This window comes from Electrona antarctica, assembly GCF_951216825.1.
Source record: "Electrona antarctica genome assembly, chromosome: 14".
NCBI classification, from domain to species: Eukaryota; Metazoa; Chordata; class Actinopteri; order Myctophiformes; family Myctophidae; genus Electrona; species Electrona antarctica.
Genome location: NC_136795.1, coordinates 13,378,559 through 13,406,466, shown reverse-complemented (window position 1 = coordinate 13,406,466; position 27,908 = coordinate 13,378,559). Strand labels below are relative to the sequence as shown.

Genomic DNA, 27,908 nt, shown 5'->3' with positions numbered 1-27,908 from the left:
GGCAAAGGAAATTTCTTTCCCCATTTTAGGATATAGCCTCATTGGGTTTTAAATGATAAATTAAATCAACTACTTTAAAAGCAGAACTTTAAGGCATTTTATTTAATTGAAGAAATGTTTTAGCTTTGTACAGGAGGAACAAAAACTTGAATTCAAGTACAATGAAAATGTACAGATTTCATTCAAAAAAGCTCAAATTCATGAATTTCAGTTTACATTTCTTACAGGTATCAGTAATAATTACATTATGGTAACAGCACCGTATAGACATTGACCACACATCAGAGAGGGAGGGATACACACATACAGTTTGTTTTCTGTCTGGCGCAAGGAGTATTCAAACACCTGGCCACATTCATCCTGCACACATTAAAACAATCTCAAACAACTCATTCATCTCCCTTTCCACAGTGATATAGGTCTATCTTGTAAACATTGACAAAAATAGTTGTCATTTTCATGTAGCCATCCTATGAACAATACGTTTAAAAAAGTTATCAAACTGTTTTAAAAAAAAACTGGAGAGCTGGATATGTGAAGTCAAGCATCTTGAGTGTATCTCAGTCCAAGAAAAAAAACTTCAGACCCATCTTGCCGAGTGGTCAGTCCCATCTGTCAGTCAAAGCCATGTATGTCCTGATTTGTCACATCACCATGGACCAGCTCCATCTGGGCGTACAGGTTGAATTGCATCATAGAGTCTTCCTCTTATTGTCTCCTCCCTGGCTTTGACTGACATCTAGACAGACAGAACAGGCATGGTGAACAACTCACAAAAAAAACTAACATTGAAAGACCAAACAGACGACTACCACAGAGATGGAATGGCGGCTAAAATGGCTACGTACAGAGATGGACAGGCATGCAAGAAGCAGAAAGGAGGGTAGGGACAGGACACGAGACAATTTGGGAAACAAAACTGCAAGTGTAGGAAGAGAGAGCAAATGGGTCAGTCCCAGAAGGAGGGAGAGAGGGTCGCGTTTTACCTGAAAAAGCGAGCTGCAAGTGAGGAGGCAGAGCAACCTGTGACCCTGACTGGAGACTCTTATACAGATCTGAGGAGACAGGACAGGTGGCAACGAGGAAGGGATAGACACAAAGGAATAAGACAAGTGGAGGTGAAAGGAAATTAATGAAAGTTCAGTTTACACAAGGAAAAGAGATGGAGATAGAGGGTGGAAGGACAGGAAAGGAGGGAAAGAGCAGACAGAGGAAAAGAAAGTAAGAAAGGGGAAGAGGACACCGTTTTGGGGGTGGCAAAAAAGATGATGGATGATGACATAATGAGCAGAGGCCAAATGAGCCAAAGTATGGAAAGAAAATCAATTGACAGGCAGAATTTCATTATAAATGAAGAAAACATCACAGAAAATGAGGGGAGAGAAGCAGAGAGGAGGATGGGAGAACGTCAAACAACGAGGAGAAAAATCACATCCAGACAAACATACACATAGCATGGTGAAACAAATGGATCAACCACGTAGGACACAAACAAGCTATACATGAGTACCTAAACATTACAAAAAAGGACAGGAACAACAAACTTCTATTCACACACACACAAGTCTAGACAAAAATATTGGATCATCAGGAGATTTGTTTAACAATCAGACTCTTGTCAACACCATGTAATTTGGTTTGGCAGTGTGTTACTTGTAATTAATCCACTGACCATTTTAGTGGTTGTTGCGTTACTTTCAACTAAGTGTAATGTAATGCTTCTTATCAGTCAGTTAATGATACGGTAATGTGTATATTTGGTAGCCAAGATACATTCGGTAGAGGGGAATTTTAGAACAGGTCTGGGAAATGTTTTCTAAACATATATCAAGGAGAATTGAGGTTTATAATGGAAGTAGCTTGTTGTATGTATATAGCCACATGTGTAATACTACAGTCTTTTAGTTGTAGTTCTTTAACAGCTTCCCTGCGTAACACACTATTCACGCCTATTCAGGCAAACATTCAGTGAAAACAGGAAAACGTTTGACGAAAAAAGCAGATCTAAAAGCTCACATTGCATAGTATTGTGATACATTGTGAGTTTATAGATCTGCTATTGCTAATGTACTTACAATACTGTTATTGTTTAAACAGTGAAAATAGGATCGCGCTAAGTACAAAGCCCTGGGTGACCCCAGTCAATGAAGTATACAGGGAGGGTTGGTTACTTTTGGAATGCTATTCCTATGAAACGTATAATAATCATATACAATAATATTAGAAACAACCCTTAAAAGTGTGATATTCAGTAATGCGGCATGAATCCATGCTATGTTATACTCACTCTGGGTCAGGGTGTTGAATGCTACATTGCTACTGGCTGCAGAGACACTGGCCCCACTACTGGAGCCTGCGGTTCCCAGCGTAGGCAAGCTTAACAGCGAGGGGAACTGGAAGGGCAGGGAGACTGGCACCAGGCCTCCCAGCATCCCAAACCCCAGAGGAAGGGACGCAGTGGAACTGAGGAGACCCCCGGCAGCGCCTACTGTGGAGACCTGAGGAACAGCAGGAGAAAAGGACAAAGTGTAATATAATGCTTGGATAGGTTTGCTAAACCAAGAATAGCTTAAAAAACCTGGCGCTTTATAAATTCACACTTCAAGCACCTTAAGGTGCTTATTCAAGATTTTCTGCACCTACATGTTATTGCAAGAGCACAAAATCACATTTACTCTTCATTGCCTATTCCGCTCTACCCTGGCAGTCGGTCTGAATTTTCACAAAAAATTCTTTAATGGCCGTGGCTAGCGATTCAGGGATGGAGCCAGGCTAATTCCGCCCTCCAACTTCAGCCAATTTTAAAACAAGCTATACAACCTTCTGTTAACTGGCAAGCACATTGAGATGTATTTTGTACATGAAATATAATGCATTGAAACCTTGTATCTCCATATTTAAACTTTTGTTTTTCTCCTTGTAAATGAATGCCCTGCTTCATCAATCATCATAACAGTGTCCTACAAAAGTAGCGATAATAGCAAATCTACAAGCTCACAATGCAGGTTTGTAGATGTGCCATTTTCACTATTATTTAACTTTTTTTTTAATGAAATGGCCAAAATTGGGATGCCAGGTTGAAAGTGATTAAGTCTTTTAAGTATTTTACTAATTACAAGTATTAAGAGCTTGTGACTAAATAACAACAAGTAACAACATTGGATTGAATCCATAGGAACACACAGTTGTATGCTCAAGCAAACACTATTGCCCGAAAGTTCTGTCATTGTTCCACTAAAGTGAAAGTGTCCTTGTTCAAGGCATATTGCACACCGCTTTATACTGCACACCTGTGGTCATGTTATAAAAAGTCTAGCATGCACAGGTTGCAAGTTGCATATAATGAGGCCATGAGAATACTCCTTAAACAACCCAGAGGGGGCAGTGCTAGCCAGATGTTTGTCACTGCTGGAGTGAGGAGCACTCCAGCACTTCTAAGAAATGTAATGTTTAAGTTTATGAAAAGACTGGACGTGTCAACAAACAGTATCATTGTAGCGCTTTCAAGCCCCTCAGTGAGCTGTTCACGTTATACATCAAGGTTAAGGGTACACTGGCTAAAATGCCTGTATGTTCTGCCTGTGGGTTAAGTTATGCAAGTTATGTATTTGTTTTACATTCTTTTATGATTTTTATTGCCTGTTGTATCTCTTCTTGTATAACCCCATGTATGTAACCCTATGGACCTGAGTCTACTAATAAAGTTGAATTGACTCACAGGTCCCCCCCCCCCCCCCCCCCCCCCCCCATTTCCTGAAAGTTAACAGTTTGGACATAGGTTTCCGACAGCGATGATATTCAAGCATATCTAAAGCCCAAACCACACCAAAGGGTGTGCATTGGTGTGGTTGACCTTAAAACGGTTTTGTCCCTACCAGTGTGGTTTGGGCACACCTGAGAATCATGCGTGTTCGAATTCCCAACAACACAAACCTGCGGTAACTGAGAAGAGACGGACTGCGAAGAGACAGATGTGATTGGCTTAAGCCCCTGAGTAGTCCCAACCCCTGCCCGTTGACGCTGGCCTTGGTTGGCTTGGCCGGCGGCGGTGGGGGAGGGGCTGGATCCTGAATGTTTGCTGTTGGATGACGTGTTCGTAAGGCTGGTGCTGGTGGCGTTACTGCTGAGGGGCTTTTGGCCCACCTGGACCGGCTTGGCCACTCCGCCCTGGGCACCTGAGAACGGCAGGCGGAAGCCTATGGGGGTTTTGGGGGTGTATTGGTGCATGGTGGTGGTCATCTGAGACCTGGGAAGGGGGGAGATGGCGGGGGAGATGGCAGTGGAGTTTGGGGGGCGGTGGGTGAGTTTGATGATTGGTGGCGTGCTAGTGGATTTGGTGAGCGTAGCCTGCATGGGCGTGATGAAGTTGGACTGCTGCTGCTGGGACAGGGTGGGAGAGGAAAGAGGGGAGGGCTTGATGTGAGGGGGGAGCGGCAGACGAGGGCCCTGGGGGGTTTTGGGGGTGAGGTGAGAGGGCGACGGAGCGATATGCGGCCGGGATGGAGAGGGCGATGCCATGATAAGAGCGTCACTGCTGTTGGCTTTAGTGTTATTGCTGCCTTTGAGAAGGCCCAAGGGGCCAGTGGGGACCCCCGCTTTGGACCCTGGGGGTACGAGGGGGGAGGCGGTTGGGGGCGGGCGAGCTTTGGGCTGGGAGGGTGAACCGGGTGTGCAGGCTTTAACGGCGGTCACTCCGCCGGGTCTCTGAGCAATGAACGGCGAGTGTCTGTGAGCCACGCCCTTCACGACGCTCATCCCTGCCACGAGGGGCGAGGAGGGAACGGACGGCGGCCGCGAGAGAGAGTTGGACGAAGGCGAGGAAGAGGTAGAGACGTAGTGAGGCGCAGTCGAGCCCGGCGTGCTGACGGGGCCCTTCTTGTGCTGCTGGAGGAGTGGTGAGGAGTGGAGGGACGAGGGGGTGGCCGCCTTGGGCCCATCCGGGGACGGGGGGCTGTCCCCGTGAGCCAGGCCCTTGGCTGCGTTGCTGAGGATGGCCAGAGCCTGAGAAATGGAGTCCAGGGAGGGCGCCACCAGGTCCTCGTCCAGGGAGTCCACACAGATGGGCTCAGAGGGCGACTGGGGCTGTCGCCTGGCAACCTGGCCTGCTGGGGACACGGTGGCACCCGCTGAGGGCGTGGTCCTCTGCTGAACCCAGCCGCTGGGTTTGAGTCCTTTGGGAGTACTGGTGATCATCTTCTTCTTTGCTCTGGAGTGGAAGGACAACACGAGTATGAAAGAGATCAGGTTAACCAACCTTAATTTAATAACTTTAGTTTTACATTTGTACTTTGATATTCTTCCTTGATTTTTGTAATATAGTAAAATTAAGCCCAAACCACACCAAAGGGTCGGGTTGGGACAAAACATTTTAAGGTAAACCACACCAATGCAACTCATTGAGTTGCAATGAGTTGCATTGGGCTTAAGTCTATTTAAATTATTTACCTGTATTATTCCGTTTTACTTTAGTGCATTGAAGGCTGGAGTTGCATACTAAATGTTGTTGCACCGACCTTGGTAATAAAGGAATTGAATTGAATGGAATAATGACTCACGTGTTGCCTGTGAGGTGACCGTGAGCCATGATGCTCTCTTTGAACAGCATTCTGGGGAGAAAGAACCAACACATGTCAACCACTGCAATAAATCTAGAACATGTGACATCGCAGCTTAAGTGGTTAGGAGTTTCATGGGGTGTACTAGTAGTTGACCAGACAGCATAAATGCAACATCTCTGATTCGATTGTGTGTGGAGACTGTGTGTTGATTGATCTTCCTCTTCTCTGGTCGGAGTTTCCGTTGGATTGAAGTATTCTTAGCCTGTGCAGTACACTTTTAAAGGCACCATGGCCACTGTTCAATTGATGACTTTCCACCAAGTTGCATAAAACTTGTGTCATTGATTAAAGCAAAAAGTTAAAAAAATAAATAAAAGAAAGTTCTACATTTATGGAAAAGGGTTTGTTATTTTATATCTGCTTCGATATCTGCTGCTAATTGTTGCTACTTGCACAACTGACTGGGATATTCTGCCTTACTTTAAATATAATTTTGTCGATGCACATTATATATATAATTTATATATATTACATTGTGTTCGGTTACTGTATATGTTTCTTTTCCCTTTTTACCTCCATTATGATGAATTCCTGTACTGTTCTTTGTCTATATAGAAGTGTCTATTTGTACGTCTCTAAATGTTTTGATGAATTGAACATGGTGGACCCTGTTGTAAACAAGTGTAATGCTTAATTGGGTCGTCCACTCACAGTTAACAGCCTTTGTATTGAGTTTGTGCTTGAAATGTACTGTAATTCTGCAAACTGTTAATAAAATTTTCAATCAATCAATCAATCTGACTTGTGTGCTTCTTGTGTCGTGTTTATTTCTGTATTCTTATGACTATTCTTGAAACTGCAAAACACTGGCACTCCTTTCATTTCACAAAGTACTTCAACCTGAAGTTGAAGTATGTGTTTCTCACTTCAGTCACTTGTCTGCTCCACTACTACCTGGTCAAGTGTTAGACACCTCAAGCTAATATGCAACAACTGAATTTAACTTGTTTGTATAATAGATGTGTACAATATCTGTATACGACTGCTTATGTGAAAATGCAATAATAAAACGTTAAAAAACAAGGGCTGCCTTGCAAATACAGAACATAGCCATACAGAAAACATATTATGGTGGCTCACTGAGCCACATACAATGGATAGGGCCGCCCGAGGCACTTGAATGCATATCATCCCCTCTCTCTCTCCCGCCTTTCTTTGTCCTATCTGAATACAGCATATAATGCCCAAAATAAATCTTTAAAAAAAAAAGAAGGCACATTACATAAGCGGATATTATAAATTCTGCTGACGCATATAAGAGCACATGCAAGCCTGCACCCACCCACACAATCTTACCTGGCCTGCATCCAGCCTTTGGGCCAGAGTGGTTTGACTTCAGTCTCCATGAAGGCTTTGAGGTAGTCTTCTAGTGACAGTGAGCTCTGGCCTTCCAGCTCATAACAGCCTAGTTTCACACGCACCAAGTTACATAGAAATGACCTGCCAAAACACAGGACAGAGTGAGAACAAATACACCCACAAATGCATGCACAAACACGCATGCACACGCACACGCACGCACGCACACACACGAGAAACTGACCTGAGTTTGTCATCCCAGATGAACTTCTTACGAGGCCCCATCACCCTTTTCCCTGGCTTCTCCTCATCTTCCTCTTCTGAACCATTCTTCTCTCCCTCCTCAGATTGCTGCCTGTCAACACACACACACACACACACACAGTTAATCTCATGCCATAAGTGTGTGGAGAACTAATCTTGCAAACCATGGGTCTCATCAGCGCCAAATATCTTGCACAGAATTGCACATATGTTTTATACCTTTTTAAATATGTTGCTTTCATTTCATAATGGAAGTCAATGGGCCACTCATAGTACTGAAACCTTGCCCACATCTTTGAGTCATATGTCAAATATGTCATAGAATAGATCCATGAAGGGCCTCTGGTTAGTCTCTTAAGCCCCTTAATACTTTGTTGTATATGACAAATAGCGGAAGTAGCTGATCAGATTTCCTTCTCCATTTTTTAGGGTTAGGATTACTTAGTCGTATTCCCATTGGCCCTATACTTTAATGACCAGATTCCCCTGAGAACACTTGTAGAGCTTGTAGACATGCTACTTTCACCAATTGTACACCCCAGAAGAAGAAGCTAGAGTTCAAGTGGTTCAAATGCCAGCAGGGATGAGGAAGTGGCCTTACTTTGCCACCTTGGCGATACAGTCCATGTTGTATCTGGCAATCTGCTCTGGCATCACACTGCACACGGCCAACTTCAGTTTCAGCAGAGGAGTGCGCATGCGGTCGTCCTGGGAGACAGGGAGAGGATGACCACAGGCCCCAAATAAAAAAAGAAAACAACTTACCACATATGCATAGTACCCCACCTACAGGCCTATGTATAGACACAGAGCCAGAGCACCTTGAAACAAGAAATATGCCCTCCACCAAAGAAGATGGATAGGGTTTATGTTTTTTGGAATTCTTGCCCCATCGTTGTCAGTTTTTTGGTATTTTTTTCTTGCCCACAATCAAGGGCAAGGGCAAAATGATATAATAACGCATATCTTATAATGAATTCTCCGTCATTAAAGCTTTTTAATGATATAAAATGATATGTTTTTTGCTTGGCCATGCCTTTTCAGCGATCCTAGACATGGTTTGTGCATGCGCACTGCCGTTCACTTCCTTGTTTACGGCCCGACTAAACTGTCTCATCTCTCTAAATCTACGGCGCTGGTTTTGATCAAAACGGCATGTTCCGTCCTCATATCTTGAAAATAGAGAGGAGAGGTCGCACAGCTCGTAGTCACGATGCAAAAAATACTTTTTATTGAGTTACCAAGGTTTCGGCAAACAAATTGCCTTCTTAAGTACCCTGAAGAAGGCAATTTGTTTGCCAAAACGTTGGTAACTCAATAAACAGTATTTTTTGCATTGTGACTTCGAGCTGTGCGATCTCTCCTTTCTATTATCAAGTTTGTCTCCTGTGGTCAGCAGTGCACCTCCCCACTATTGGTGTGCTAACTGCCCATCCGCTTGGCACTCTAGTCTTTGTAGTCTAATGCCTTTATTCAGAAAAATTCCCCGGCAAACAAGTAAGTGTACTTCTAAACTATCAGCTATATTGGATAAAAGCGCACGCACGCACGCGCGCGCACACACACACCTGGATGTTGAGGCTTAGCTTCTTAAGGCGTTTGAGGAGGGCCTCCTTATTGCAGGGCACGAAGGCCTCAAGGTGAGAGTACACAACAGCGCGCACGGCTGCTGGCTGTTCCTGAACCTGCAGCTCAATACTGAAACACAGATATAGAGAGACATGACACTGTGTGATGTGGATGATTTTAGGATTTTAGAACTTCTATACGAGTCATACGACACCGAGTTTTGATCCATAAGGGCAGACTTGGGTAAGGAGACTCACTCTAGTAGGATGTTGTTCATGTCCAGCGTGAAGAACTTCTTCCTGCCCTCGTCATCAAACTGACGGGAAGCCTGTCACAGGGGAGAATCATTAGAAAGACCCAGAGAATATGAGCGGCCGTTTCAAAACTAAACTGAACAGGCTGTAAACTGACTCTGCATCTACACTCTACACTGCAAGCTTTAAAAACAAATAGACAAGAGTCCCTTACCACCCGCAGGTCCTCAATGCGTTTGGCAAGTGGGGCCGACAGGCCGCTGGGCAGGGCAGGAGGAGACAGCACCCCACCCTGTGACACCCTTAGTTTATGCTGTGCTCCTGCCAGGCCATTTTCGCCCTGTGCCGGGCTGGAGGGCTGAGGGGAGTCCAGCATGCCGAAGTCCAGGTCTCCCATCATGTCCTGCAGCATGTCGTTGTTGTTGTTGGCCGAGCCCATCAGCCAGTCCATGGCCGGGTCCGTGGTCAGGTCGGTCATGTTGAACTCGTTGCCAGTGGCACCGGCCGCCTTGGGGTGGGCGTTGACGAGAGTGCTGTTGTTGGTGTTGGGCACTTTAGGGTTGGGCCGTGGCAGAATGGTGGCAGCAGGGTTGGCCGGGATCTTCTTGCGGATCATGTCCTTCTCCCGGGTGAAGCGACGCAACATGTTGGCCAGGTGGATGGAGTCTTTCATCAGCTTCTTCCTCTTCTGCTTCTGTGGCCTCACTGGCCTGTGGACGTTCAGCACAATCCCTCTGCAGAATAGAAAGATTGAGAGGATGGCGAACATTCAGAGTGCACGACTGCCTGGGAAATTGTGACAGCTCCAGAGGGGAACAACGAGATATTAAAACTCACCCTGGCTTGATAATTTTGTTTCTCCTGGGTTTGTTGTCTTCCATGTTAACACCATCTTGCTTTTTCTTACGCTTCTTTATTACACGTTCTTCACCGTCTTGAATCACCTTCTACAGACAGAAGCATCACATAACAGATTTATTTGTAACTAATGCTAATTTCAGTCGTATACAGCCAAGTTCGAGCAAACCATTTTGATTTGTCAAAATAGCCTTTCCACCAGTGCTCATGAAAAATCACACTTCAACTGTGTTTAAATTAAATAAATCACTGTAAATATTACTAAAGAATGGATAAATTTTTTACACATTTAGCACTAACCTGTCCAACTAACATTACATTGCTTTGCTAAGTTATTGGAATCTTTCTCTCACTAGATTTCAGAATGAAATGTGTGATGCGTTTCTATTTTGTTAAAAAGAAAACAAGATGGGGGTTAATAATGATCACTGTGAATTTATGCCATATTGATGTCAGCCTTGCCGGAGGGACGATGTATCTGTGATTATGAATTCACAAAATGTGATTGTGAAAACATTCACATGCAAAACATTAAAAAATGGGGATTGGCTTCCTTGCTCTATTTGGCAGTGAGCCCAAGAAATGTGGCGCTGATGGACAGGCATAAATACACTCTTCTAGATGGCTCTCTCCTTAGGCGCCATGCCGTATAAACAACGTTGTAACCATTCTATAATTGCAATATTACAGCGAGGGTGTTTACTGTTATTATGGCCACTATCAAGATGCTAAAGGAAACACCAGTACCTCATTCCGTTATGTAATATTGCTTAAAAGAAAACTAATGTCTCTATCGTCTCTGAAGTGCAGACATGTTCATCTGTATGTCTCCTGTGCGTTCAGGCATGAAGAACCCACCTTGAAGTGGTTTCCCTCCATGCTGAAGTCTTCTCCCTCCGAGTCAGAGGCTGGTCTGAACTGCAGGGTGCCTGTGTTGATGTAGAAGCCTCCATGTTTGGTGGTGAGAGAGGCCGGCACCAGCTCGTCATACTGAAGACGACAAGGGCAAATCTAAATAACTAAATCTAAGTATCTAAATATGATAAATTATATAAATTATTTAAAAAGAATTGCATTGCAACATTTGATATTCTTCATGAAAATAGTACAGAAATGTTGGAATAATTCTTAATAAAATGTTTTAATTGCATCCATTAAGATCAAGGTCACAATTTAACCCATTCAGGGCGGGAACCCCTTTTGGTGTTTTAAGCATTATGTTATACTTTAGCTATTGAAAAATAGCAGATCTACAAGCTCATACGAGCTTGTATTGTAGGTCTGCTATTTTTGAAAAATCATGAAAATGTGGTGAAAATCTTTGAATATATATTCTTTCAGAGCGAACGTTTTTAACTCAAATCTTTGCTTCTGGGGGGGGCCTGGAACAACATATTTTCAGATGGGGGTCGGCGGCCAATTACATATACTTTCTGGGGTCCTTGACATGAAATTGTTTGAGAACCACTGACAACATAGGGTTTTTCTGAAAACTGTCATGATTTAGAAGACATTTTGTAGAATCGAACTTAGGTCTAAATGGGTTAAGACATTTTATTTTAGGGATTATCGAGGTGAAAAAAGGATATGGGGTGATCAGAAGAAGGCTGTCGACATCATAATAAGATCCAAGGGGCTGCGCTAGGACATTCATATTGATGATAGAGAGAAGTGTAGGTCAAAGGTGAACTCACAGCCTCTGAGTTATCAATGAATGGATCGGTCTCATCGTAGCCATAACCGATGTCAATGAGATCCTGCATCCTGTCCCTTTTCTTCTTCTTTGGAACAATGCCCTGTAATCAAGAGTAACCACACAATGATCAAACACCTGCTGCCTGAGAGCATCTCTTGCAAGTATTCATTAACATTAGGGAAGGGAATTGATAAGATTTTATTGGTGCCAATATTTGATTCCTGATCATTTGATATTATTTAATAACTGTTTTATTATAATCTCCGAATGCATTGTAGAAAACATATGTAATTTGTAACGGCTCCTAACCCTGATACACAACGGATTGATTTTATTTTCATGCAGACAATATTGCCTGTATCGCGCATGTCATGCAGACATGCGCCTTATCCCTTATGCCTAAACTTTTTTGGATTTTATTTTTTACTATTTTGAAAAACATTTTAAAATAGTGAAAATAGACGTTCTGCATCGACACAGTGTGAACTTGTAGATTGGCTATTTGTTTTTCAAAGTAAGATAGGCACACACATAAGGCCTTATAGGTGTCTGACATCATTGCTCAGATACCATGCAAAGGGGTAAGTGGGATACTGTGTATAAAGGTTCATTAACTGCACTGTGTTGCCGAACAGATGGTGACACTTACATATTTGCTTTCAAATTTCTTGGCTAGAGCTTCCACCTCCCGCCTCTCCCTCTCGTCATCGGCAAAGGGATCGCTGGGGTCCAGGGCAGGTGTCAGGCATTTGGGGACAGTGGATACTGGGGCCGGTGGGGCCGGTGGGGGTTTTACCTGTGGTAGACAGGACCAAAGGAGAGAGCTAAGACCATCAGCTGAGAGAAACTTGATGATAGCAGAGCTGCATGTCAGAACTACTCAGTCTTTGCAACTTGCAACCGTTTACCCGACCAATGACTATCGACTACAGCTTTAGTCCTGTCACTACTAGGAGAGCCCCTTTCTTTCTTTCACACTGACACTACAGTATATCCCCGACGTCACGTTTCTACACTATATACACACTGGCTTCAAAGCATCAGGCCCGTCCCGTTCTCATTGTGGTCTGTCTGTGGAATATATCCATCTCTAACCTGAGGAGGGGATGGATGGACGAGCTCGCTGTAGTTGAACTCTGCGGACCCCCGATCACTGGGCTCGGTCAATGAGAGGTTCAGACGCACGGTGGGTTTAGTTTCCTCCGGTTCCCCCGCGTCACCTCCGCCGAACGGACCTCCTGCTCCAACTCCTCCCGCGGACCCCCCTGCTGCTGCTGCACCTCCTCCGCCTTCACCTCCTCCTCCATCTTTCTCAAAAGTGATCTCGGCCTCATCTTCACGGCGGCGTTTCTTGACATTAGACTCCGATGGTGCCGGCGAGGAGCTGCTGAAGGATGAGATGGTGACGAACGGTACTTTCCTCGGCTCTGCCATTGATTGATGCTGAGGTTGCGGTCGGAGCGCCGCCGGCTCCGCTGCTGCTCTCCGTCCGGGGCGGGAGGGACACACAACGGGACAACCCGGCCGACCTGGCTGCTGCTCTGCCGACTGTCTGTGGAGCTCCAATTGGGAGATGATGGTCGACAGCTAGCTACGTGCTCGGCTAGCTAGCTCCGTCAGAACATGGGCTGCATGCAGGGAACAACACAATGCCTTTTTTAATCACCGCTCCGCCGTATTTAATCCATCTATTAGCCTCCCTTGGTGCTCCCCGGTGACCTACGAGGGATCCGAGTGGCAGTGTAATCCAGTTTCGGATGTGTCCATGAAAGAGTTGGCTAAGCTACCACAAGGAGCTATCCATAGTAGCCATCTTGATTCATTATTATCATTATTCAGAAACGGGGCGGGTGTGTATGAAAAGAAAGCGGAAACGGAGGAGACAGAGAGGAGTCTTCGCCAATCGTGGGCTTGGAACGCCCCTCGGGACCACGCCCCCTACACAGACAAGCGCGAACGTGGAAAGACGATTGTTCTCCAACACGCGGGATGTTTTGACGGGCCTCCTCCACCTTGTCCCCCTCCATCACTTCACAGAAAACAAACAAACACAGCCGTTTAAAATAAATGCTGACCACGTCTGGTGTGAAATAAACATCACTATAGTATTATGTTTTAATCTTGGAATGGTGATGTGACAAGGACAGATTCGAAAACAAACATTACAATACATGACTGCTAGTCTGCTAGAGGGTAGAGCGTTATTTTAACTGCATATCAAGAATCTAAGACTGATACTCCCTGATTATTAAAATGAGAGGATGTCATCAATAGCCTATTATTAACTTCTTGTCAGGAATCAGGATGGGATTGTGTTCTTAATCAAATGTAAAAAGGAGTTTATTTGAAACAGATGCTGGGTATCCTATACTTTCAATGTTGATTTTGTTATTTTAGAGATATTGTTTAGAGTAGACTGATGCTAGGTTCTTGGTTTACCTGGAATATATAATAGGTTCTTGAGGCACACTGTCTTTCAGCATGTATTGTACAGTAGGCAGGCTATGTGAATGATTACCTTGCTTATTGTAAGTTACTCTATATAAGATGAATGTTGGCGTGTTGTCCGGAATAACGGCTGGAATTACCACACTGAGAATTGACAGAATTCATGACACAGGGATCTATTTCATCACCTGTGATTTTATTTACATGCTGCAGTGCAGCAGAGCACAAGCACACCCTGCTGCTGCAGGTATACAATACAATGTATTGAAGCTATAATGTATTGAATACATTATAGCTTACAAAGTACAAATTGTTAACATAATACAGAAAATATACTGTGCAACATCCAACAACACAATTTATTCCATAAACAAAATAGGCCTACATAGAAAGTGATTAAAATGCATAGCATCCTCTCACTGGAGAACCACATGAAACACTGGCAATTGGTGATGAGAGTTGTATGAGAAAATATGATTTGAAAATGTACTATAATCCCATATAATGGGATTATAGTAATCCCATTTCCTATGGGCTGTCAAATGGGTGCACCCTGTGCAGCTATTTGTGGTTGTCGGATGCAAGGGTGTTAGGGTGGAGGGCTGGCAGGCCTCCAATATTCCCCATACTCAAGGGAAAAGTTCTCTCTCCCGCTACCTTTGTTAAGCTTAATCATTTCATTGCACAATGGTGTTGTTTGCCGATAATAACAATATTCAAGCTAACATGACGCATCTGTTCTTTTCGGCAAGCAACACCTATACCGTATAAATCATGTTCATACTGTGGCTGGAAATAACTTATGTTCTCAAGCCTATTAGAGGGCTATGACCAATCAATATTCATTATTCATCGCAACACCCACAAAGCCTATGATGGCTATTTTCATAATGAACACTTCATCTGGCCATCGGTAGGGAAAATACCATGAGCATCTGGAATAGCTTATATCAAACTCGAAGTTACATCAAGTCTGCAAGGATTCATTCACTGATTTTAAAAAAAGATAGCGGGGATGATGGAGCTTGGGGTTGGCCCTGGAAACCATATAACACTGCTCACATGGCTGGTGAAGCAGGGTTCAACCATAGATGATTTGCACCCACAGCCAAAAGGGAATTCCCATACGGCGACATCACTGCATTGGACAAAAATGCAAACAATCATCATGGCACGGCACCCATAACCCTGTGCTCACACAGTGACTGTCAAGATGTTCAAACAATAATCCCAATCTCTCTTCAGCCTCAGCCTATAGCAGATATGTACAATACAGTCACGACGAGGCACGTAAACACACAGACACACAGTCCCAAAGCAAGTATCTCTAGCATTAAGTCATATTTCAGCTACCGGTATACGCGTTTCCCACACTGCCACAATAGGCTCGACCCAGAGTAGACAAAGACAGCATTGCACACACACAGGATAACCTACAACATTAACCTATTACTTCATCTGCTCTCTTCCTCTCGCACGCACGCACGCACGCACGCACGCACGCACGCACGCACGCACGCACACAGACAGACACACACAGACACACACACACACATAAAGCCCCTGTCAAATCATCTCAAATGGTTTCATAAAGTTTACACACACAGAATCCAGTGAGGACAGACTGGAAGTATACTAGCTGACTCCACCACCCAGGTGTAGCTGCCAACCCAACATCAGCTCACACCACCAAATTTAGTTTGGGTTTGATTCTATATTTTTGTATGTAAAGGCAGACTTTGGTAGTGAATCAGTGTTATGGTCAGAATCACCCCAAATGTACAGGTTGTCTTTGTTTGCATCTTCCCCATTTATTGTATGTGTATGTTTCTGTTTGGTTTTTGAAAAAAAATAAAAAATAAAATAGGGACACGCCTCATTGTTTTCATCATAAATCACAATAAAAATATTTTTGAAACAGGATTTGAGCAGTGCAACTGTCTAGAAACACAGTTGCCCATGGTGCTCATGGCCTGCAGCTCTGCTATCCAGACCTGGACTCAGCAGCCTACACACCTGCTCATGCTGTGCAGAACTGCAGATAAATCCACACCCTTGCCACACAGGCATTTGAGCAGCCTCCTGGCTCTCCAGTCTCCTTCTACCACAAAGTATGCCAGGCAGGATGTTTTTGGTCTGCCTAGAAACAGCACATAACTTTGCCAGAAGACAACTGTGGGGTGCAGGGGTGTGGAATTATGATGTGAAGGCCCAGGGTAAGCACAGGGTAGGCACTTTTAGGCTGGTCATCTTATCTGGGTCTACACTACAGCCCCCAGAAAAAAGGCAAAAAGGGGTCAGGGTTGCGGATGTGCTCCTGCAGGGTCTTGGAGAGGATTTGTGAAGTGGCCTATTGTGTCCAGATGGTACACAGGAGAAGGAGGGAGGCACTCCACAGTGACAGCTCTAAACCGTGGGGTTTCCCTCCCCACTCCACAGGGACAGAATGGCGTTATGCTGTGGGGTTTCCATCCCCACTCAACAGGGACAGAATGGCGTTATGCTGTGGGGTTTCCATCCCCACTCAACAGGGACAGACTGGCTCCATAGTGTACGGTTTACTTCCCCCATCAGAGCCCTTCAAGCAATGCTGATGTCAACTTCCTGTTGTCCTTTGCTCAGAGCCTTGAGCTCTGTGCCCCTACCCTTTACTGAGCTATCTGGCTCCAGAGGAACACTGTAAACAATTGCTGTGTCCCAAAGGTATCCCTGCCATACACCTTCATGGACCCCCACCACCCCTGCCCTACATTCAGTAAATGTCCACACGGATACTGAACATCCCCTACTTACTTGTGTGATTCCTGGGGAGCAAGGATAATTTAATTTGGGGAGGCAGTGTAAGGACTTGTACATGCATGTGTGTGTCAGTTTATGTTATATATAGAGTTAGTTAGTTTGGAGACCAAGCCAGCCAATCAATAATGGGCTGTCAACCAATGGGTGCAACCGGGATGCATTGTGGTTGGTGGCTGTACAGATTGAGGTTGGGCTTCAGGTAGTGTACCGGTATGTATAAATTACAAGTACCCAGGGGGGTGTTGTCTTTCTCTCTCCTACTAGCTCTGTGTTATACTGTGGCTGGAAATACTGCTCTTCAAGAGTGTTGGACAACTTTGCAGATATGGACTATGATTGAACAATATCCTGAGTTAGGGCTGGTTCATAAAGTTCAGTAACAATAAGGAAGTGTGTACATTATCATTAGTGGAAAGGTTATCACACTGTGATGAGGCAGGCTTCTGTTGTTAATCCAGTCCAGCACTGGTCCCGTCCTTGAGTAAAATGCATACAATCACAAAGAAATCCGCTTGTCTTTTGCCCATTTCTTCATAATCCTCTTGAGGTATTCGACCTCAGGGCTCCCCGTGTCCCTCAGCAAACGCAACACTTCTTTCAAGCGCTCACTGAGGAAAGACACGCACGCACGCACGCACGCACGCACGCACGCACGCACGCACGCACGCACGTGGCGCGCACACACACACACACACACACACACACACACACACACAAACAATGGTCTTATAACAGTACATTAGAAACATTGTCCGTGCTCTATAGGGTTCTGACATTTGTTCTTGACAAATTTGTCGGTGAACTAGGAAGCACAATCTGTTCGACAGTTGCACAGATAGGTCACTATGAGAATGTCAGCTATATGTTTACAATGTAATGTATCTCGTTGTTGTTGTTGTTAACAAAGCAATAACCAATAATCCAATGAAGCAAAATCCTGAGAGTTAATTAGAGTTTAAAAATCAGCTTTGGTTCCACTGGCCTAAAGGTCAATTTTCACATTCTCAGAAATAATTAACACTGTAATTGTGCAGTGTATGCAGTTTGTGGGTTTGGCACTCTGCCGCAGTAAACAGAATAATGGTGTACTGTACCTTGATTCTCTCCCAGCTAAAATAAGTTGAAAGACTCCCACACAGGCCCCTCGTTTCCCCTCCCAGTACTCTGGTGTAGGGTCCAGTCTTTCCAGGACGCTAAAAGCTTTTGCTGCATAGTAAAACTGCCCCATCTGTGGAAGTGGGGAAATTTGTGTGAAACATCCATAACGCTCACTGCTTGATTCGAACCCCTGGCGGTGAGCAGCTAATTTACCACTGCACCCCCCAAGCACCTTCTCACTGGTACAAAAATAGCAGTTCTACAAGCTCACAAAGTCTATTCAATCCAATTTTCACTGAATGTTCCCCTCTTTTCACCAAATGTTCGCCTATTAGGATATTCCCAAAATAGGGATGCTATAGGGGTTCATACAATTACGTATGATACTTTTTAGCTCTTATCTAGAATGACTTACTCAGTTTAAGTGCCATTTGTTAACAACCACAGGGCAAGTAGCCATGATAATGATATGCTGCAGCAACAACCTGAGCATGCTGAAGTAATAACTTTGTTGATCAAGTAAACAACAAAGTGAATAAGACTGCTGCAGAAGATGGCAAGAGACAATCCTGACTGATGGGGCAAGGAGGGAGAAGAGTCTGGGCCAGCTGGAATGTCAGTGAGGAATTGCTGACTAATGTGTGAGGGATTGTAGGGGGCCCATGGCCACCTTGTAGTAGGTCATCACCAGTATACTGGACGTGAACAGCCACAGGGAACCAGCGGAGTGCAGACAGTTAGCTGTCACTTGTTTCCTAGTACTAACATACACCACCACCCTCCCCCATTTAGTTGTGGAAAGACCTTTCTAGGATGACAATAATATTGTCTCTGACCTATATGTACTCCTTACTATTTGGTTCCTTGTCAAGTTGGAGATCAAGGAATTGAAACATATAAAATACCACTGGATAAGAGCACCATGCAAACATGCTATACCTTGTAACAGTCATTAGCTATGAGCTGCAGGAGGCTGAAAGACTCAGCTGAAGTCTCCATCTTCAGGTAATGCTCCCAGGCCAGCTGAGCTTTGCCATTCATTATGTCTGAAACAAATGACATTTAAATAACTAATAATAAACTAATAATAAACTAATAATAAACTAATATTATTATTATTAATAATAATAATAATAATAATAACCAGTAAGACGCCTGAGAGCGAGAAGCGACCTCGCCCCTTAGGGCGAGAAGCGACCTCGCCCCTTAGCCCCTCAGTCTGCTGTCCGCCTGGGTGACAGCAGATTGCTGGACGAGCGCTGGTGCTTTGGAATGGGGGGTCAGATCAACATATCCGCCTGGGTGACAGCAGATTGCTGGGCGAGCGCTGGTGCTTTGGAATGGGGGGTCAGATCAGCATATCCGCCTGGGTGACAGCAGACTGCTGGGCGAGCGCTGGCGCTTTGGAATGGGGGGTCAGATCAACATATCCGCCTGGGTGACAGCAGATTGCTGGGCGAGCGCTGGCGCTTTGGAATGGGGGGTCAGATCAACAAAAGGGAGACATCGAAGAGGAAGGATGGATGGGGAAGGATCAACATATGGAATGTCAGAACAGGTCAGCTCTATATATGGAGATCTAAGGGTTTGAGGTCAGATGTAGAGTTGCTGGCCAATATTGATGACATCAGGGATCTCCATATATGGGCTTAATATTGATGACATCATTCCTGATGATTTCACGTGATGTCACCTGGGGTGACCAAACAACCAACACACTGACGGGAAATGCACAATTCCATAGTTAACTGCGACCTTTGGTCGCTATAATAGTTTCTTATCAATATACTTTTTACAACACAAAAGTTGATTATCCCTCGAAAAAAATCTGCCCATCTGTCAACTTACATTGCTAACAGACAAACAAACATATTATCTGCTGTAACATAAATTGCGCAGTTTGGGACATACTAATAAACTTGAGCTTGACCTTGAATCAATGAATGACAGATTTGACCATGACCGTCCCAAACTTTAAGATCTATACAACACTTGATCTAATATAAATTAGTAAATTAGTAAATATGATATTTTCCCCATTTTCCCTAACCCTAACCACCACCTCACAAAAGAACAAGGACGCAAGGGTTAATGTGGTTAAAGTTCAAATTAATTAATTCATTAATTCAATTATTAATTAACAACAATATAGAGGAATACTAACGTACAGCTGCGTACCAGCCAGCTCTGGTACACGTAGTCATTCTTGATAGAGTCATTCTGAATGAGCAGGAAGGCCTAGAAGGTAGTGGAATGATCATACACATAAGTGGATTAATATAAGAATTCTCCTTCTTCTATTAACCGTGCGGGTATAAGCTCATGACTGGTACCTCCTCAGCCTCCGTGTAGTTGCCAATGGCAGCTTTTGCTTGACCATAGTTGTAATTGAAGACGTCGTCATTGGGGAAGTACTTCTGAGGACAGGAAAGTCAGCGAAACAGGACTATTGTTGATTAATAATAAATAGCAAGAGTCTAATAACGACATGTGCAGTCAATACATACTGGCCTTGTGGTTACAGTCTAACCACAAGGCCAGCTTCGTGGACTTGTGGGATTCAGCCCTGAGACTGGGAGGTCGGGGGTTCAATCCCTGGCCGAGTCATACCAAAGTCTATATGTTCGGCACTTAGCATTAAGTGTTGGATTGAGGGTGAGTCCCTGTGACACAGTACTAGCGTCATGTGTCCGGGGGCAGGGCAGGGGGTGTACTTTTACATCAAGCTGCCTCACTCTAGTGAAACAGGAGAGAGGCTCCTAACCTATAGATCAATGAATATGACTTTGGTGATCTCCGTACAACTCCATATTTGGGCAACAAACGCTGTTATAGACAGTTGACCCCTTTGGTACCACACCAAGTTTTTTTTATGACTCCTGTCAAAGATAGAGACAAGGATTCCAAACCCATCACCCCCAGAAAATCCAACCCTGAACTTGAACCTGTTCTCATGTAATGCCTCAACACAAACATTTTACCTCAATTTAGGCTCTGCTTGGTTTGTTCATGCAATGCATTATGGGTGTGATACTGCCGGTTGAGGAGCCATTACTTTTGGCTTAAAGGATAAACAAACACATAATAACAAGCATACTGGTATAGAAACAGTATATCAAATGCTGAAGGTCATACTGGTAACACTTTATGTATGTCTGTGAATACACTGCCTTGCTATCACGATTTGTGATATTGTCATGCGATATAACTATTGCTATTATATTCACAATTTCACATGCATATATTATATGCATGTGAAATTGTGAATATTATATCGCTGTACTGTATGTAGACCCCTTATTCACACTCATGTGGCATTTCATTTGCATTGATATACTGCTCAGGGATGTCTCTTAGTTCCACAAGGGAATGAAGGACTGCCTTATTTTGATTTAATTCCTTGAGAACACGTTTATAAACTTTACGTACTTTACGTACTTTATGTACATGATATTTTTTTGTTACTTGACATTTTCCTGTTTTTATGATTATCTATTTTGTAACTACAATTGGTGAAAGCTTGTACAGAAAATAATTTCACCCACTCCTTTACACCTGTAAACCTGCTGTGATGTGACAATGAACACAAACACAGGCAATAAAAGTCTGAAATACTAATAATAGCACAACCCATAAGACACATAGTAGACAGATAAGACACAAGATTAAGAACATCTGTTAACCTTTTACCTTGATAGAGTTGAGGTAAAGGAGAACATCGTCAAACTGGCGAAGCAGAAAGAAGTAGGAGGCTAAACATTGTCTGCCAGGAATGGTGTCTGTTTTATAAAGAAACACAGGAGGTCAGATACACTCAGAATGACAGTGTTACAAGTATGAGTGTGTAGTGCATGGATTCTACGTATATAGTTAATGTAATCCATCGTATGATGTTTTGTTGTCTAAAATAAACAATCTACAAGCTCACACTGTGTTTTGGTGCGATGCTTTGTGAGCTTACATCTGATATTTTCAGTGTGGGACACAAGTATTAATCAGGCTTTACACACAGCAAAAAAGACTGTCAAGGCCAAGGGATGGTTATGACATATGCACCCTGGGTAGGGGATGAGAGGATGGCTGGTGAGGCAGGAGAAAGTGGGTAGGGGATGAGAGGATGGGTGGTGAGGCAGGAGAAAGTGGGTAGGGGATGAGAGGATGGCTGGTGAGGCAGGAGAAAGTGGGTAGGGGATGAGAGGATGGCTGGTGAGGCAGGAGAAAGTGGGTAGGGGGTGAGAGGATGGCTGGTGAGGCAGGAGAAAGTGGGTAGGGGATGCGAGGATGGCTGGTGAGGCAGGAGAAAGTGGGTAGGGGATGCGAGGATGGCTGGTGAGGCAGGAGAAAGTGGGTAGGGGATGCGAGGATGGCTGGTGAGGCAGGAGAAAGTGGGTAGGGGGTGAGAGGATGGCTGGTGAGGCAGGAGAAAGTGGGTAGGGGATGCGAGGATGGCTGGTGAGGCAGGAGAAAGTGGGTAGGGGATGAGAGGATGGCTGGTGAGGCAGGAGAAAGTGGGTAGGGGATGAGAGGATGGCTGGTGAGGCAGGAGAAAGTGGGTAGGGGATGAGAGGATGGCTGGTGAGGCAGGAGAAAGTGGGGGTGTCACACTCACCACATTCACTTGGTGATGAACCAACAGCTTGGAAAAGCTGCTGAGCCATTTTGAGATGATCACCCTGCCACATTAAAGAGAACGTTATTAAATGAGATCACCCTGCCACATTAAAGAGAACGTTATTAAATGATGATCACCCTGCCACATTAAAGAGAACGGTATTAAATGATGATCACCCTGCCACATTAAAGAGAACGTTATTAAATGATGATCACCCTGCCACATTAAAGAGAACGTTATTAAATGAGATCACCCTGCCACATTAAAGAGAACGTTATTAAATGATGATCACCCTGCCACATTAAAGAGAACGTTATTAAATGATGATCACCCTGCCACATTAAAGAGAACGTTATTAAATGAGATCACCCTGCCACATTAAAGAGAACGTTATTAAATGAGATCACCCTGCCACATTAAAGAGAACGTTATTAAATGATGATCACCCTGCCACATTAAAGAGAACGTTATTAAATGAGATCACCCTGCCACATTAAAGAGAACGTTATTAAATGATGATCACCCTGCCACATTAAAGAGAACGTTATTAAATGAGATCACCCTGCCACATTAAAGAGAACGTTATTAAATGATGATCACCCTGCCACATTAAAGAGAACGTTATTAAATGATGATCACCCTGCCACATTAAAGAGAACGTTATTAAATGATGATCACCCTGCCACATTAAAGAGAACGTTATTAAATGAGATCACCCTGCCACATTAAAGAGAACGTTATTAAATGATGATCACCCTGCCACATTAAATAGAACGTTATTAAATGATGATCACCCTGCCTCATTAAAGAGAACGTTATTAACCCATTCTGACCTGAGATCAGATTCTAAAAATGTCTTCTACATCCTGACAGTTTTCTGAAAAAGTTATGTTTCTATGTCAGTCGTTCTTTTTTTCAAAAATAGCAGACCTACAAGCTCGTAGCGCGCCACTCGGTGGCGCGCTATGAGCTTGTAGATCTGCTATTTTTCAATAGCTAAAGCATAACATAATGCTAACACCAAAAGGGGTTCCCGCCCAAAATGGGTTAAATGTGGTATAGTAATGACAAAAACAACAACAACAACAACAACAACAACAAACTCTGTGCAATGGAAAACAATTACAAAAAACTATTATAATATTCTGATATTGGCCTAATTAATATCATGATCGATAATATTTTCTCTGTTTCATGTGTATTTTGTAATAGTAAGGTGTATGTGTTGTCATGCACACTCTTTTTGTTATTAATAGCTCTATTGTGAATTTGTGATCTGTATGTAGAAGTTGAATGACAGCTTGTGATCTATATACTGTAATGATGCTGTGTGCTACCTGTCATATTCAGTGGTCCCTGCTAAAGCCACATTGAGCTGAAATGCATTGGGTGTTTTGAACCTTTATAAGCCATAATGCTAAAATAAAGTTATTTAGATGTTCAACTGAACAGAGTGCCTGGATCATTATTAAACTCAACTTGGCATATGTTTTTCTACAAAGGATAGCAAGGTCGTAACAATTATTATTAAGTTTTTAAGTACAAAATATGGTTCTATTAAATTTGGTGAAAGGTTAAATTGAAAAACAACATAGCAACAAAGCTGTACAATTGAGCCAGTTTAAAAAGGTGAGCTTTGAGTTGAGATTTCAAAGCTGACATGGTAGTGCTGTCCAGAGGGGTACAGTTAGTGATCCATGGTTGGATGTTGGCAGGGACAGAACAGGACCAGCCTTAGGGGCCAAATTAGCCCAGTGGGGCCGTGGCCCAGGGGCCCGTGGCTCTCAGGGGCCCTTTGAGGAAACTGGACCGCATGGTATTGGGTTTGAGGCCCTGAAATTGGCCATTGATTTAGTTACATTTAGGTCAAAAAGGTGATAAAAACACGAAAAACACAAAAAGATTGCACGCACGCGTGCTATGGGGGCCCGAAAAACATTACCGGCCCAGGGGCCCTCATGGGGGTGTACACATGTATGTGATCAGCCAGATAAGATATATAACTTCCCAATTGCAGGATCTTCTACCTAATCCTAACTTTCATTGGGAGCCAGTGAAGATTGTGAAGACTGTTTTTGCTATATTTAGATAGGAAAGTAGAGAGACAGGATATGCAACTAAGGTCTCCAGCTGGAATCAAACCAGGTACATTGTGATTATGATCACAGTTAACGTTTTTGGAGAGTTGGTGTGATGAGAACTTGCCTACCATAATGAAAAAGGAAGGCAGTCCGCAATTTCATTTTTCATTGTACGTATCCTTTTTCAGCAGTTTTAGAATGTTTTGAGATGTGAGTGCTTCCCTTTGGACTCTAACTTGCATACCATGGCCATGGGCTACAACAAGGATTAAAAAAGAAAACTCCACAAATCTCCAAAAACTTCAACCAGTGCACCAACTTACTGAGGCCGTGTCTTGTCCCAATACTGCATTCACCACCGCTTTCAAAATGTATTCCTGAGAGAACAGAAAGAATTCAAGTACAGAGGTACAGTATGAAGAGAAGATGTTCTTCACAGCGCAAATGTCCGTGAAGCTTATAGCTAAAACTGAACTGACTCTGGCATAGAGGGGGGGGGGGGGAGAGAGAAAAAACACACACACACTTACTGGACGCTGAGCTGTATTAAAACTAACACTGCCCTGAACCAGAGAGAGAGAGAGAGAGAGAGAGAGAGAGAGAGAGAGAGAGAGAGAGAGAGAGAGAGAGAGAGAGAGAGAGAGAGAGAGAATGTGTGCGAGAGAGTGAGAGAATGTGAGAGAGAAAGAATGGAGGGAAGGGGAGGAGGAGGAGTGTGTTATTACACAAATGCTCACCACATGTCAACATCACTGTGTACTTGTATGTTGGATAAAGATTAATAGAGAAGGAAATTGGAAGGGGACAGCACAGGTCTTCTTATATCCTAACACACATGGAAATGTGGGAAGCCACGAAGAACATGGAAGGGGAAGTAACAAACATGAGAAGGGAATGATGATTCTACCTGTGGCATGCTGAGATCTAAGTCTTTGATCAGGTTATATGCCTCTTGGACCTCGTCTGTGAAAAGCAAGCACATGTCCTGTAATATATTAGCATCATCTGCACACTGAACATGTAAAAGAAATCTAATAATCATGTGGATCCACATGGGAACTGCGTCATCTACTGTATGTGTTGACATTCTATATTGGGAATAACCCCTTGGGATGAACCATCTCATTTTCAAGGGAAATAATACAGTATATACAAATACAGAATATGAATACATAATAATACATATATTTAGAAAACAAAAACCAAAAGTATACAGAACAAACTAAGATAACTATCTATGACGCACGCACGCACGCACGCACGCACGCACGCAGGCAGGCAGGCAGGCAGGCAGGCAGGCAGGCAGGCACGCACGCACACACGCACGCACGCACGCACACACGCACACACACACCTTGTCTGAGATGATAGATGACCAGGTTGAGCCGAGCCTCAGGTATAACATCTATCATAGCAGGAAATGCCTGTAAAGCTCCTTCCCCACCGCGAAACACAACCTGCAAACCCCAGACATCAGCATCACCATCCAGTTCATCGTTGTTCATTGTATGCCTTACCTTGTACGCACATTGTAATATTGGTGTAAAATCGCTTTCTAACAGTTGTGAGGTCACATTGACCTAGACCTTTTGTAACACCAACTTTTAGCCATCCTTGGCTAAAAGTTCATTCTTGAGTCCAAGTGGACGTTTGTCCACTGTCATGAATTTCCCTCAAGCAATTCCGGAGATATTGCGTTCACAATGGTTTGAACATACATACTGTACATGGACGTATGGACAGACGTATAACCCAAAGAGACATAATGAATACAAAGAAAATTTTGGAACAACCAAAAGCTATTTGTGTAAGGAGAGTCAGCTGCCATTGAGATTCAACTAAACTCTACAAGCCAGTCAGTAATAGTACCTCAGTCTTACCAGGTTGTGTTGGATTAACTCCTTGGCAAATTCAAAGAAGGAAGAGGATATGTTCATCAGGTTCTTCAGCTCAGCCTAAGAGGTGGGATGTTTAAAAAAATAATCAGACAGAATCAGATGTAACATCTCAAATAGCCTCATACCGGCTTAAAGTGACGTGAAATGTTATAAATAAAGAGTAACCTCGGCTGCTTTCCCATTGAAGAGCCTGAAGTGGTTGCAGGCGTTGAGGTTGAGGGCGACGGTAGAATGTGGGAAATTCTGCAGGTAGACCGCCAACACCTGCTGGGAGACATCGTAGTAGTCCAGTTTGTAGTAGCAAAGAGCCACGTACACATTGAGGGCCAGGTATTCTCTGAAGAGGACCAAAACAGCATGGATTTGAACATGGTTTTGAACAAGCTAACACCACTCTGCACACTTTTCATTAACAAGACTCCATTATACCGTAGGTCTACTTTTCTGTTATCCAAAAACCCTTTTCAACATCTTTCTTTCCACTCTCAAAACAAGTAAACCCCTCTTTCTTCTCCCCTCTCACAGTTCAATATGTGTGAATGAATGTGACATTGTACTTAATAAGTTGTTCAAATTAGAATTTAATTGATTTGTACATAGTACACCTTGCAGTGAAATGAGTGGTAGCATCATCACATGGGGGAAGGAAATGAAAAAGTAAAAGCAGACATAATACCATCCACAAAAGAGAATAGCAAGCAAAATGGGTCTTCTCCTTGTAACAGAGTGTATCTACAATTGCAGTATTGATACTTTTACTTAAGTAAAACCTGTGAGAACTTCTTCCATCCACCCCTGCCAGAGGGGGGGAATATCAAAAGCAGATTCTGTCCCATATCCCCCTGGCTGTACGGTCTGTTAGTTTTGTCACACAACCTCACCTGTTCTGCAGCAGAACGCGCTGGTAGATGTCAATGGCCTCCTGGTAATGGGAGCGCATGTAGTGGATGGATGCCAGGCTAAGCTGGTCTTCAGTGATGTCCTCCAGGCTCTGGTGGAATGACATCAGCTTCTTCTCATCGTTGAACTGAGAACCAGGAAAAGAGCCTTTAATACAAGGAAACGTTACTGTTCTGTACATACAGTATGAGCTATAGTCTGCATGGTGATTCTACATTGTCAGGCAGACATATAAAATTAGGGTTATATTTACATACTGTACATTCATGAGCAGTTAGATTAGTAGATATTTAGTAATACAAGCTATTTGAGAATTGCTAAATATATTTTTTCCATCCAATGTTAACAATCATTACCATAAACAAACATGTTACGGCCCCAAAATACAGTTCATAGTTAGCCCTTCCATGAAGATCTGAGTTAATGACCAAGAGAATAAATAGCCTACATGTCTCAATGCTATTTTTGAGTATTTTTTGGGTGATGAAGCAACCCGTTTGAACCACTGATTGGA

The 27,908-nt window shown here is 43.6% G+C and overlaps 2 protein-coding genes across 4 annotated transcripts; both read right to left on the bottom strand.

Moving 5' to 3' along the window:
* Positions 1 to 83: 83 nt before the first annotated feature.
* On the bottom strand, positions 84 to 13,460 carry LOC306936837 (ubinuclein-2-like). Of its 3 annotated transcripts, XM_079520466.1 has the most exons (16): positions 12,654 to 13,455; positions 12,208 to 12,354; positions 11,557 to 11,658; positions 10,721 to 10,852; positions 9,842 to 9,951; positions 9,219 to 9,738; positions 9,008 to 9,078; positions 8,750 to 8,879; positions 7,783 to 7,889; positions 7,162 to 7,272; positions 6,915 to 7,058; positions 5,556 to 5,606; positions 3,934 to 5,206; positions 2,288 to 2,498; positions 987 to 1,055; positions 84 to 739 (listed from the first exon to the last, which is right to left on the bottom strand). In XM_079520466.1, exons 1-16 carry the CDS (start codon positions 12,990 to 12,992, stop codon positions 693 to 695), a joined length of 3,564 nt encoding a protein of 1,187 aa, XP_079376592.1. In that variant the 5' UTR covers positions 12,993 to 13,455; the 3' UTR covers positions 84 to 692. The 3 variants fall into 3 exon arrangements, with proteins under 3 accessions (XP_079376592.1, XP_079376594.1, XP_079376593.1); XM_079520468.1 differs by lacking the exon at positions 11,557 to 11,658 and having other exon boundaries at positions 12,654 to 13,460; XM_079520467.1 differs by lacking the exon at positions 987 to 1,055 and having other exon boundaries at positions 12,654 to 13,457.
* A 3,821-nt stretch (positions 13,461 to 17,281) lies between these two features.
* On the bottom strand, positions 17,282 to 27,500 carry LOC306936524 (intraflagellar transport protein 56-like; the record flags this gene model as incomplete). Its single annotated transcript, XM_079520068.1, has 13 exons — positions 17,282 to 17,413; positions 17,900 to 18,033; positions 18,843 to 18,949; positions 20,072 to 20,141; positions 20,237 to 20,320; positions 21,594 to 21,682; positions 22,513 to 22,576; positions 24,920 to 24,973; positions 25,504 to 25,559; positions 25,951 to 26,053; positions 26,477 to 26,551; positions 26,660 to 26,831; positions 27,376 to 27,500. 13 exons carry the CDS (start codon positions 27,498 to 27,500, stop codon positions 17,302 to 17,304), a joined length of 1,245 nt encoding a protein of 414 aa, XP_079376194.1. The 3' UTR covers positions 17,282 to 17,301.
* Between the last annotated feature and the right edge of the window lie 408 nt (positions 27,501 to 27,908).